Source organism: Morone saxatilis, unplaced genomic scaffold (genome assembly GCF_004916995.1).
Source record: "Morone saxatilis isolate NCDOM2014 unplaced genomic scaffold, NCSU_SB_2.0 Contig15, whole genome shotgun sequence".
NCBI lineage: Eukaryota > Metazoa > Chordata > Actinopteri > Moronidae > Morone > Morone saxatilis.
Genome location: NW_023339707.1, coordinates 4,852,182 through 4,866,725, shown reverse-complemented (window position 1 = coordinate 4,866,725; position 14,544 = coordinate 4,852,182). Strand labels below are relative to the sequence as shown.

The window sequence follows — 14,544 nt, the reverse complement described above, 5'->3', positions numbered from 1 at the left end:
AGAAAGAGAGAGAAAGAGCGAGGGATCGAGAGCGAGAGATGGGGAACGAGAGTGTAGAGCTATTTTTGGCCTGTCTGGGTGTTTCCTACACACACACTCACGCTTCTCAGGCTTGTTGTTGTTCAGAATGGTGGGTGTTAAAAGGGTGAGTTTTGATTTGATTTGACTTTGTGTTTTGAGGGTTCATATGCGTATATGTGTGTGCACATTCGTGTGTGTGTGTGTGTGTGCTTGTTGATATCCTTGGGATTTTCCTGTGGTTGCTATGGTTTTTTGCAGTGTTTTGAACAACTTGCCATAACTCCAAACATCCTTAGGGTGTAAAGGATCTTCAGCCCTTCATTATACACTCCACTTGTGCTGTTGCTGGGGTTGACCTCAGTTCACTTTCAATTCAACCAGATCAAACGACCATCTTTACATTTTTCTCTATCTTCTTCTTTGCTGTGGTGTTTTTGCACTACACTTCCCAGAGATCTCGTGTCAGTTGGCTTTAGGCGGCACCAATCACTTGGATTTGTCTGCTAAGGTTTTTCTCAAATTCATTATAATATTTACTGTTCTTCTACATGCCCCTTAAACAAGTCATATTAAGTTTTTATTATACCTGTCAACAGTGGTTAGTGATGACTGCACACGCGACACCATTGCTATGATGTGGAAAATGTCTGTCAGCGATCTATTGTGTTAGAGCACACAAGGCTTTCGATGTGCCTCGTCTTTACAGAAATTCGCTGTCTCCTTTTTTTTCACACGCCGTGGAAACTTTTTGTACATTATGTTTTTCTTTGTACATTGTGTTTTTTTTTAAACAGTGTACAATAAGGGAATATATGAATGTGTCTTCTTTGGGCTTCCATTTATGTTTTATTTTATAGATTTATGTAAGCTATTTGGCTATTTATTTATTTAGGCATGTATGATGTGTGTGAAACTTTTTTGACAGATGTTAAATCACACCTTTATTTATTTTATTTAAACATGCTTAAGTGTGTCAACAATATCCTACAAAACAGGGAGATATAGAAATATAAAATGAGAGATATAAAAGAGATATTGATGTTCAAGAAGCCTTCATCTGTCCTTCTGGTTGTCATTCTGTGAGGATTTCAGTTTAATCTTGCAAACTGTTTTATGTTTGTGGTGGATCACCAGTCTGTCAAATGTTGTGTTGTAGCTGGACCGCATCTCTGCTGTGGCAACTATGTAACGTTAGCACAGAAATCCAACACTAATACAATCGATTCATCTAATTTAAACTGGGCTTTACACACATTTTCTAGACTGTTTTTAACTAAGCGCTCCAAATACGTTATCACAGCAAAAGCAACCAATTTGGGCTAATTAAATGTTGCGAATGCAAGACTAGCAGTGGGGTTAACCATAGTGAATAAATGAGTGAACACAAGTCGGATTAACAGGTTTTCCTGTTTCCTGTCCGTCTACTGTTAATTACTATATTGAAATGGATAAAATGAATTAATTTACAGTTATATTATATTATATTATATTATAAATATTTTTAAAATGTAATTTAGATGTAAATTAAACACATTGTGTGAATTTCAATAAAGTTAGTAAAAGCAGAAATGTCAGTTGCTGCTATACTCTGCTAAGCTAGGCTAGTTTTAGCAGGTTTGGCTCACCATGAATCAATTTAGCCACTATTTTATTTACTCGGGACAACAGCAATGGAAATGAGCAGATGTCATAAATGTTGGTTCAGCTGAAGCTATGTGACAGTCTCACCAGCCAGCTTACACTTGATACAGCCTAGCTCGTCTCCTTTAGCTGTTGTGTTTTTTCTGTGACGGAGAGCGCAGTAAGAGTGATGGGTGGGGTCCGAGAGCTGAGATTACCAAACAACAGTGCAGATTTGGCTGTTTTAACGGAAATGATACAGTCCCACGAGATAATAATGTTTGGTATGGTAAATCAAATGCAAAAAAAAAAAGCTTCTGGTCCTAGCTCAATTGGTAGTTTGTGCATTTTGGTGTACAGGGCAGCACTGTAAGAATGTCTTCAGTGAGCTCAGTCTCTGGAGACCAAATGTGTAATTTTCTTCAATTCTGCGTATTCGCTGCTTTAAATAACCCCACAGCCTCCACGTTATCTTCCATGAAGCGGGAGGTCACACACGTTTTGAGCGTGTACGTGCTGATGTGCAAAGTCTCTGTCTGTCTGTATCTCATGATTATCAACTGACCGGCGCAAGACTGAAGCAGACTCTCACTGAAAGAGCCGTCACACACGGAAAGAAATATTTTCTGTAGAATATTGCAGGTGTGACATTTCTGGCACTGAGATTACTGGCAAAGAGAAACTCTGAAAGGAAACCCAGCTGCATTTAGAAAACGTTTGAGCGTAGTTCAATGCTGTAGCTGACCACACCCTGATACTCTCGCACAAACACGCACACACGAAACACACATAAACACACACAAACATGGTCGTGTGCATACATGAATAGCTCCAAAAAAAAAAGAAAATACACAAATGGAGCTCAAGTTTTTCCTCCAAAATATTTTCCAGCCTTATTATTTTCATCTTCTTTGTTCTTGTGTTTACTCAGCCCACTAAAGATAATAAGTCTTTTCCTCAGTGTCTACCCCAAGATCCCCCCCCCCACATTTCTCTCCCTCTTCATCTTCCTGTCTCCCTCTTTCTATCCTCATCTCGCTCTCCATTCCCCGACTTTCCTCCCTCCTCCTTCTCCTCTGCTTTTCTTTCTTTCACATCACCAACTCCGTTTCTCCCCCTCTCCTCTGCTCCTTCCTTCTTTTTCTTCTCATGCAGCATTCCTCGCATTCCTCTTGGCTTCTTAGGGGGAAGGACCCCGCTGGCAGACCAAGGCCAAACATTATTACAGTGCTCTCAGCCTCTCTCTCTACGTTTCTTCATCCTATCTCTCTTCTTCTCTCCCTCTCCCACTGATCCTACCTCTCTTATTCTCTTTCTGACTTTCTTCTGTTCCTCCTCAGTCACTTTATCTTTCAAATCCCTTCCCTTGTTCCTTCGCTCTCTTTTTTTTTCTCCAAAACCTTTATCCCTGCTAATTCCATTTTACAGATAGTTGCTTTATGCTTGTACTTTAACTGTGTTAAAACAGCTTACTGAGACCGCTGTGTTTCATAATTAGCGGAAATAAGGGTCATACCCACTTCTGTTACGTAAAACAGGCTCATTCATGTTTATACAAGCGCATGTGCTGTGTTTTTTAACAACGACACACTGTCCGCACATGGGAGATAAAGTATCAGACACACAGAGAAGGCTCAACACACACCTCCCACACTTATAAAGCCCTGTCAGTTTTTCTTAATTAAGTGGGGTTTTGAGAATATTTCTCTGTGTCTGCATGTATTTGAATGCACCACAAATTAACGTTAAACATTTTACTTTTAGCTTTATTTGGCAGTAAATTTCCTCTAGATGAGCCTGAATTGTGCTCAGGTTTTATTGCCTCATTATGTTACACACAGAGATACGTCGTCACTAAGGAGAACTGAAACAACAGATTCAAAATGAAAGCAGTAAGCCAGTTGCTTTAGTTTGATGTGCAGTGTAGTGAAATAGAAAAAGAATAATAGTGGATTTCTGATTTGATATCAGGAATGAATGTGCATCTGCATATGTGTCATGGGTAGGCCGCGGTATCATTTGAAAATGTACGCTGAGATTTTGAAAAATAAATAGCCCAGGCTTTTATTTTTTATTTTAGGTCTATATTTGAAACAGGCGTCTATATGGGACAGGCGTTTAGTTCCTTTTGCACATTTGATGCTCATGGTTTCAATAAAACGGTTGAACTGTGGAGAATCTAACTGATCTAACGATGTGTAACATGTCCATACTGACAAACGTTTTAACATTTATCTTTGTGTAGGTGATCTAAGCAGCTTGAACTCAAGCGGGCAACCCTGTGGGCTCTAATAATTTCTGTAAAATCCTCACCAGGCTAGTAAAAGAGACCTGTATCTATTTGGGACCCTGCTTTTAAATGAAGCTTTACAGTAAATAATGTTTTCTTCCAAAATATCTTTTTTTTATCATTGAACAAAAGAAGTTCCTTTAAATGTTGAACAAAGCTAGACCTACAAGAAGCCTTTAAATTAGGATCTCCCTGATGAAAACATTGAATCTTTGACTTGACATTAGTTACTTAACTGCTTTTTATATTTATACAGACACATTTTGTTTCCAAAAAAGATTGAGGATCAATTCCTAGCTCTAGCCACTGGATACCAAAACAAATCATTTTTACTCATACGTTCTTCTGACCATCGTTCTGTGAGGGTTTCAACCGAGTTTTGCAGATGCTTTTTGTATTTTGTGACAGATCACTTCAGATGTTGTGTTGAAGCAAGAGCATGTCTCTGCAGCTGGGAGGCAACTATGTAGCACACAGTTGACCACATCCTGCTCCGTGTATACTGACACAAAAGGTACATACGTCAGAGTGACTGTTTTTAACTGTGTCATTTCAGTATAATTTATATTAAGGTTTGACTCATCATGTTTGTGAAAATACGGATTCCAACATTTTTTTGCACTCATCTGCACTGGAGCTTTAAATCAGTGATGATTTAGCAGGGATTTCCTTTGTCTTTAGACTGCGAAGACTGTCCAGTATTGGATTATTACATATTATTCTCACATTTGGACTCACTAATATATCTTGAAATAATTAAATTTTGCAGTTACTTTATAAAGTTGCATAGGGAGGCTTTTACAATAATTTGAAAAGCAGTTTTTAGTAAATCTTTAAAATGTCTGTAATCAGAGTAAAAAAACAGAAAGCCAGCTCTGTAAAGTAAAACTCTTCTTAGATAGATAGATGTTGTTTGTGGAAAATACTAACTGACCAGTGCTGGACTGCGTGAGTTTGTATATGTAAGTATTCCTCTCTCCCTGTGGGCGGTTGCCTGCTGCGCTGCTTTTCTGTCACCCTGTGGTTTTGTTATTTTCAGCTCGAAACCGGATGTGATTCAGACTGCATGGTAGATTGTGTAATTGAATGGACTAACCACATACACACACATGTGCTCAAAGACACACACACACATACACATAGGCCTATATACACTTGCACACACATTTTATGTCAGCGCATGCACATGCAGTCACATAACACACAGAAAAGGCACGCACACACACACACACACACACACACACACACACACACACAGTTTTGTAGCTCTGTACACCCACACAGTGAGGGTTTCTGGGAACGGTGCTGGGCTCCCCCCGTTCACAGAGGCACCCGAGGGTGAGCGAGCGGACGATGGAGCACCACCAGCAGTAGACAGACGCACGCTTCTTGGTTTCAATATTGGTCTGAAACATCAGTTGTTGACCTGGCTGACGCTGAGATCGGAAAAAAGGATAAAACGTACACACGCTTGTGCACTGTGGAAACAAAAGGACGGTTGAAAGTGGGGAAAAACACTGAGAAGTGCTAGTGAAACCCATAATAAATGTCAGTTTCTGCATCAAAACATTTAGAAACTGTAGCCTACTATGCAGATAGAGCTAATTTCAAAAAAAGTAAGAACAGTAGGGAAGACATAGAGGTGGGCAAAAAAAGTACCTCTAAAAAGATTTTTCTCATATGTACAAGAATAGATATTCTGTAGAGACTTATTAATAATCATGAATAATTACTGTGGCTGTCTATGTATTTCTTCTAATTGTGACTATTTTCATTTTAGGATCCAATTATTATCTTTATTCGTGAAAGTTTTTGGGGATTTAGTTTTGTGATGCAGAACGTATAGATTGATTTTCATGATGTTACAGAATCACTAATGAAACAGAGAAAAGACTGAGGGCTTCTGTCATGCTGACCACACTCCATGTGACGCCGTTTGAACGATGTACGTGACACAGTGTGAGCGGCTGCTGACAGCAAACAGCCTCTTGATTCTAGGAAGACTTTGGACCAGAAAAACTGACAAGACGACGCTCCTGCGTCAAGCTGCCACAATAACATATGTAAATGTGTGTGTGTTTGAACATCGTGGCTTACACAGACAGGATGCTCTGTTTCCTCCCTGAATGTGCCTCCAGCATGGGTGCCCTGCACTAGGTGGTCTGACAACAACAAGGAAAGATTTGTACCTGCAATGTCAGAACGTTCTAGAGAATTAACTGCCTTTATTTCCATGTAAAAAGTGTGTTACAGCAGGTGTGAATTATAACTTATATAGTTTGTCATTATAACAGTAATCGAAAGCATTATGTGATGTGATGATGACCCTTGTTAAGGGATTATGTCAGCACACAAAGGTGGCGAAGGTTGCTTTACCTTCCACCACATCGCTGGCTTTACAGTAACTGCTGGCAAATCTTCCCAACCATATTACCTCAGAGCTTCCTCTTTACATACTGTCTGATTCTCATCATTCTGTGGTATGGTCTCTTCAGAACTCTAACTCTAATGGAGTATGTCTTTTTGTGAGCATGCATTAAGTGCAATATGTTCAATTCTCACTTCATTTACTGTAAAACCATTTACAATAAGTTGACTTCATAGTTACACTTACAATGAGCCACAATGATTTAATCATAGTGTGTTTATAATGTTGTTTTATGATATTGTATCTATTGCAGTGGTGCGTAACGTTTATAATGATACTGTGTACTTGATAACAACAACAGATATATTGCGGTGAATTAGATCAGTTATTCCTGCAATGCTGTAAATATACAAAATATTCTGCTATTGAAAAAGAAATACAATTTTCTTTTTTGTTCACTTTCTGCAGTAAGTCCTTGAAAATCATTTATTGTTATTAGCTGGACAGGAACAAACTATTATTTGTATCGTGCTCAGGGAATGTGCATACCATGCTTACAGAAATCTAACGGCCTTTTTCCACATGGTAGGAATATCCACTGCTGTGATTAGATCTGGTTTTCCATAGGACAGAACAGCAGGATTTGTTGACTTTAAATAACATCTTCTTTTACCAAGCCTTCCTCCTGCAATATTTACAGCTGATCTGTAACAATAGTACAGTACAGAGGTGTGTTTTGTTTCAAAACCGACTTGACTTAGCTTTGATTCTCTACTATAATCTGTAATCCTACAACATATGAGCAAGTTAGTTGCAGTTTTAATCCTATTTCAACTCTATTGTGGCATAGTTTGGGCCTTTCCATGAATTTAATGTACAGTAGTGAGTAAAGCTATTTATACAATCAGCTCAACAATATATGGCATTGTTATTAGGCCTACAGAAACTATTCCAAACATTTCCTCATGATGGTCCTTTCTTCTACTGTTGGCGAGGACGTGAAAACAATGTTCAGGAGTCCTCTTAGAGTCTTTTCTCATGTTAGGTCTCTACTTGAGGTCATTTAGGGTGGTTGATCTCATTAAATGGAAGTGCAAGTTTTTATATGATTAAAGAGAATAATATTGCTGTGATGTTAAATGTATTGAAAGAAATCCAAACTGCTCAAGTCTTTGTAATCAAATTTAAAAGCTCTCGTTAAATAACTGTTAGCGTGAAACTTACGATATTAGTCAGCAGGGTGTGTATTAGTCATTTGTTGGTTTTGTTTAATAATTATTATGAGAATTATTTGTATATATATATATATATATAGTAAAATCATGTTTTTGGAGTACCGTTTAAAGATTAAAAATTCATGAGGTGCCAGAAAATATAGTCTGATTCATCACAAACAATCTTATATATCAAAATTTTCTTAGAAAAGCCCCAAAAGGAAGATTTTAACAATATTACATTACATTATTGTGGCACATTTGTAAAGCAATTAATAGAAATAACTAAAGGTGGCATTAGAAACCAATAGATTGTTTTCCCAAATACACATCTTTTTTCATTTAACTTTAGCCAATCACTTGTGAGGCAAGTGTTCATTTCCATTTTTTAGCACATTTTAAAAAAAGGTAAATCTAAATGAACGTGTTCAATTTGACTGCCTTTGACAACTGGGGTGGCGAGGCATTTATGCCACCCCTCTACGTCCGCCCCTGTGTACCTAAACAGACTTCAGAAATTTGAATAGCCAATTGTTGGGACTATTCAGTGCTGTATACATTATGTCATGTACTATAAAATACAGTCTCAATACAATGGACACATAATGGCAGTTTATTACAAATCAGAGCGTTGGCAGTCAGTACTGAATGTGTTGGAGGTTCCTTTACTTTTAAGCAGCAGACTCAGTAACATGTGCTTCCACCTGGAGTGTCACACGCTGTCTCACCCAGACAAAAATAACGTGCTGAGTGAAGGATTTGTCATTTTTGGAAACATTTACTCTTGAAAATGTAAAAACGTAAAATGTCAGCACAGACTTTTAGAGAGTCAAGTCAAAAAAAAAGTAAGGGTGGGATGATGGGGACTTGAATCCGAGCACTCAAGAGCTAATTTGTCTGGGGACCTCCGAAGGGCTCCTGGAGGGGGGCTCCTGGAGGAGGACCCACAGAACCACATCACTCTGCCTGCTGCTACTACAGCGCTGGTTTGGAGGCATTTGACAGCAGATGGAGCCACAGCGTAGGGGCATTATTGTAATTGACACACTGTGGAAACAAAGTTAGGACTCTTGTCCAAAGTCATAAGGAGCCAAGCGCGGATTGGCTGCAGTGTGCACCCAGTGGGAGTCAGTCAGTGCCGAAAAACAATAGTCCTGAAGGTCCGTGTGAAGTCAAGGCTATTTTTGGTGGGACCCGCCTTGCTTGCTATTTCTGTCAGCAGGAGAGCGGAGGGGAGGGGAGGGGGCAGGACTTGAGGGGCCGGACTTTTTCTGCAACTTGCCTCCGATAAGTTTCTTTTCTTTTCCTCCTCCTCCTCTGTACTGCTCCACTGACAACACCAGCGGCTCTCGCCATCACCTCCCGTCAGGGTTTTCGCTCTCCTGCACAGGGACTTGTTTAGCTGGATTATAATATCTTTAAAGGTTTGGACCGTTTCGAGAGGCTGTTAGGTGTTAACGGATTCTGTCTGACAAAGGTAGGAAACACTGTTGGAAACACTGTTGGAGACAGAGTCTGAGGTGGGAACCGCTGGAAGTTTGTTTAATGGGCTTTACTTGTTAAATGTGTTGCTTGTATCGGAGTTTTGCATTGCTAATGCTAAGAGAAGCTATGAGTGGTTAGCTAACCTGCGCAGGTGTTTCCTCTGTTTTAATTGCCCACGAGCGCTTAGAAGTAAAGTGCGTCAGAAAATAAAACCTTATTAAAATTGATGAATACCATCTTCTGCTCTCTGTAGTGTTGTTTTAGCCGTCGTATAGTGATACGTAACTACCACAAAGTCACTATTAGCTCGTTTTTCTCACAGAAACGATATTCCTGGCGGGATATTATAGAAATAAGGCTGCACATAAAGTGTCACAAAGTAGGATAAAGTCACTAGACGCGCCGTGGGTCGCCAGAGAAAGGTCGTCATTTTGTGGTTGTGTTCGTAAACAGACAAATGAATGTTTTGTTGAAATTGTTTGTGGTCTGTGAGCTTCAACCGTGCCATGTCTCATCAGTCATTTCTCAGATGTTATTCAAATATTATTTAGCCGACTTTTGGCCCCTTGTGTTTGACCCCAATTGGGTTTTTGCTGCTCAACAGATGTTAACCAGCAAGCAGAGTTCAACAGGTCTTCCCCCCCCCCCCCACACACACACCCACACACACACACCCACACACACACACACACACACAACACACACACACATCATACATGCACTACTTGCCTACTTTATTCTTTCTTTGTCTTATTTGAGTGTGTGTCTGTGTGTGTCTGTGTGTGTTCTGCTGTCCCAACCAGCACTGCCATACTTATTCTGTGATCTTTCTATCCAGCTCTGGGTCAAATATTAAACATGACAGGCGGGGCTTACATCACAAGAGCAGCTCAGATTGTGCCCAGCCGCACCCATCAGGTGGCCCAGTCTGCTAATACAAACCTTTAAGGAGCATTAAGTCATCTGTGTCGGCCGCCAGCAGGCATTGCAACAACTTCTCTGGGACAGTTCATGGCAGCCTGCAGTTGACATTTTTCACAATAGAAAGGAGAATTTCAGCATTTGCCACTTGTACTTGCTTTAATAACGTCTTAGTGTTTTATATTGTGTATTTGAGCTGCTTTTCACTCATTTATTTTCTGTGTGTCTCCACAGATGGAATCAGCACCTCTGGAAACATCATAGAGACTGACAGACAGGACAACATATTTCATACGGTGGCAGGTAGAACTTTCAACTTCTAAAGAAATTTGACTAAATACCAACTGGGACTTAATAAGTAGTTGTGTTGTGGCTTGGTAATATTTCACTTAAGTGTCTTAAAGTTAGGCCACAGCCATCAACACTGAAACATTCATGTGGAAAAATGCTGCCTGTCAACTCCCCTAAGGACTACATCTTGTCCTCTTTTTTTTTTTTTTTTTACAGCGTACACACACATTAAACAGCTTGGGTGACAGCATATTTTCCAGTGTAGAATGATCTAAGCTGTTTGATTTTCAGAGAAGTGCAGTAAAGTACAGAACAGGTGTTGAGGTGTTGTTGGCCTTGTTGGAAACACGTAGTCTGTCCGCTGTGTATTTCATGTGTGGGTTTGCTGCAGGTCATGCAGCAGTGTAGTTTACTATGTGTCAAAAAGTCCTACAAAATGTGTGCAAGTTAAATTCAGCAGTCATTGTTCTGCTGCACGGCTTTGGCTACCTGTGTGAACAATATCCAGTTGTCTTTATAAAAAGTCTTTAATCTTTAAAAAGTTCACTTTTTCAATTTCCATTCCCTAATTGTGTCATTTTTCTCTTAGCAGCGGAGTGGTCCGAACCTTAATCTTAGATGCAATTGAAACAAAGATCTGGAATTATCTACATTTATTTTCTACAGATATTTTCCAACAAATTTTCAGCTGCAACTGTTTTTCATTCATCACATAATTGCTGCATTTTCACGTGAATGTGGTCATGGTGAATGACAACAATGAAAATGTCAACAGTGACTGCAAGTGTGCTACAGGATGTGAACCTGAGCTAACCCTGCACTTATCTCGCTCCGCTTCCAGGAGAATCTATGACCACGATGGGCATGTTACGATTGCCTTTTCCCCACAATCAATTCCCATCCTAATAGCAGCAGTTCTGGCACTTTCTCCCCATTTTGCTTCTCTTCTCTGTGTAAAGAACTTTAGAAACATCACCACAAGCCAGCTGCGCTTAGTGCTGACTCACGTGGGAAGCACTCAAAGGTTTCTTCTTTAACCTGAGATCAAAATGAATTCGATCCACTGCTCCACCCGTCAGAAACGAGTCACCCGGCTGTTTCTTTGTGTCCTGCCTTTTAGTTTAGATTAGCATTCTCCTCTGTGAAGCATGCCTCTGTGATCACACTGTGTAGGATTACAATGCATGACTCTCTGAATGGAAGCTTGCTCTTGCTGTGCCAGGCTCCGCTGGCTGTATGCTAACCAAGGACTCGCTATGTGTGTGTGTGTGTGTGTGTGTACGTGCCTGTGGAAAAACCCGGTGAGGTCATGGCCATGGCTGTAGGGTTAGGTTACACGTGTGTTGTCCACACAGGGCAACTGACACTGGCTCTCTCTCCTTTGTCTTCCTCTCTAATCTCCATCTCCTTACTAACACACACACCCATACACACCTACACACACATACAGACACACAACCTCACCATAAACCGTTTTTACTGTCGAGCATATCACCCCGATGCCAGGCGTCTCTGGAGTTAGAGACTGGTTAGCAGTCTAAGGTGGCAGCAGTCTGCGCCAGATGTGTGTAACACGTGAAACCACCATTTTAAAAGCCTCTAGAGCTCAAACAGCCCTTTAAACTACAGAGGACTGCTATAATAGACCTGCAGGCCTCCAGGATTACTTCCTACTTATACTGTCGCATGTTCTTCTTGTTTCACTTTTTTTTTACACACAAAAATGAAATCAACAGGTGGAAACAGTGTCTACCTGAAGAGACCACGGGTGCAGGGACAATGCATGATGCAGACAAGTTGGACACTCCTAATAAATCTTTTATAATACCATGAAACCAAATCTTCCACATCTGAGTCACATTCCAGTCCTCCAGCAACAGATACAAACGGTTGTTGAAGTTTTGACAAGTAATAAGATCTAGTGTTTTAAAAGTTGTTTTGCTCATAACAAGTGAAAAGAATCTTTTAATAGGTTGAGAAAGTAGCTTTTGTTTTCAGTGTTTTTATGAATCAACAGATGTTGCATTGAAACAAATCAAGCCATCTCTATCATATCCACAAAGTAGAAATAGAATAAAAGGATAATATCTTTGGAACAAATTGCTTCACCGTACAGACAGATTCACTCTCACATGTACACTCTTTTCTATAAATGTTCCTATGACTTGTATTCTGTCCTGTCTGGTTCACTAAACTAAAGGGAGACACTTCAGGGACAGATAACAACAGGCATGATTGTAATAGCTGCAGCAGAGAGCACATATCCTCTTCCTGGTCCTGGTTTTCAAACACTCGGGTCAGCTGATGTAAGAGCTTTGCTTCTTTGTGTCCCTGTTTTCTGCTGAATGGGAGAGCTGATAGAGGACGAGTTAGTTACAGTAGATTATTTGTATATGCACGTGAGAGTTGGATTTGTATTTTTACATTTAAATGGTTATTTCATATTTATATAGGTTAATATACAAATACATTCTTTCATGTATTATACATTTCTACATTAAACTGCAGTAATGTGAGAGAGTGAATGAGCTTCTGTTGAGCATTAACTCTGATTTAATGCTCTTTTTTCCCCTGCCACTAATCTTCCTCACTTCTTTATACGTCTGAGTAACCTGACCTCACTTTAACATTTAATCAGCCGGTTTAGAGTTCATTGGTATAGAGGTAATATATCAGCAAACAACATACTGGAATGGTAATATGGCTGCAGCTACTACACTATTTATATAACACTAAATTGTGCACCATCTTGAATTTCCTGTGTAGCGTTTTTGTCAGAAAACACTGTAAAGTCATTAAATCCCAGGAGCTGCCCCCAAAATTGACCCATTTGTACTGATCAACAGCCATATTAACCTCTGCAGATATATTATGGTCATTCTGAGCTCTGGGTCCCCTTAAAGCCAAACTGCAGTGCAGACACTAGTTGTGGTAGTAATGGTAGTAATAGTAGACGGCAATGACGGAGGCGGCTATTTTTGACCTGCTGAACAAATGGCTCGATTGTCCTGCCTCTAGGTGCGTGAAATCACTTGATATGTCAGGGGTAATGTTATATAATACCCTCCAAGGGGCCCCATGGCACTGTGTGTGTGTGTGTGCGTGCAGTTTTCTACTTTTCATGCCTGTTAATTGTGTGTACTTTTCTGCTTTTCTGTATCACCCTGCACATATTTTGTAAATAGGACAGAGAGGCTGTGTGTAAGTGTATGTGTCGTGGCCTGAGGTAACATTGTCCTTAACATTTTATTAGCGTGTCAAATCAATTCATGTTGTATTAACCTTCTGAGCTAAAGGCTCCTTGCTGTGGTCAGCTGGGTAATTGGTCTGTTGTTGGCCTCCAGCCGCAGTCTGTATCCCCTTCGGGACATCTCTCTCTCTTCCATATACACAAGCACTTACACGTAGACACACTTTTTTTTTTCCTTAAAACGAATTATTCTCAGAAGGATTTATTCCTGTGCCATTTGGGGGAAAAAAAGAGACCTTTTCACCTCAGTGCCACCCACTGCTCCAGACAAGAAGCCTTGGATCTAAAAAAAATGTTTCAGCCTCCAGTGATTTGTGATTTGCTTGTATCAAAAACAAGTACATTTATTTGGATCACAGCTTGGGCTCCAGGCTCATAGGCTTGTGAAAATTCATACTGAAACCATTCATACTGAATATTTCTGCCCGTATTCAATCAGATGTTTTGTTAGTAGCTCATTAAGGCTCTGAAACCTTACTGATTCAGTGATAAAATGATTGGGTGCCATCATGAAAAGATTATATTTACGTCTAACATCTGTTAAATTAAAATCCTGCTGTGTTACATATGTAGCTCTCAGGAATGCTCATCATCTTGTACATAGATGATGTGACTAATATGCGATATCTGATAAAAGGCCAATACCGACCCCATATATCAGTCTACCCCTAATCACAAGGTTTCCAAACCAGACTCCTCCTCGCTGTATTTTGACATAGTTCGACCTAAAGCACAGCACAGAGTAATGGACGGCTCACATTCACTCCAGATCACCGAGGTGACTGAAACTGACCTCGGATCAGATAGCCTGTTGTTAGAGCAGATGCAATAGGATCTCCTCCCATCTGGATGGACTCCTGACTTTACATCTGACTGTGTGTGTGTATGTGTATATGTGTGTGTTGGTCTCCAGTGACGTTTACAGATTCAGACTAATTTCAACAACTTGATGAAATGGAGGAGGAGCGAGACACAATAAATGTTTGTTTAATGTGCGTCTGTGTCTGTGTTTGTGTCTGTCTCTCTGTGTGTATAGACGGGATTCTCAGAGATGCCCTTTTGAGATACACACACACACACACAC

General features: G+C 40.0%; 1 protein-coding gene across 1 annotated transcript in view; it reads left to right on the top strand.

The window, feature by feature from the left end:
- The window catches only part of hdac7a (histone deacetylase 7a), a gene marked incomplete in the record, with an annotated part of 49,999 nt that overhangs the window by 7,414 nt on the left and 28,041 nt on the right, over positions 1-14,544 (top strand). The window contains 1 exon segment of the mRNA XM_035656166.1: positions 10,154-10,222. Coding sequence (XP_035512059.1) covers positions 10,154-10,222 — 69 coding nt within the window.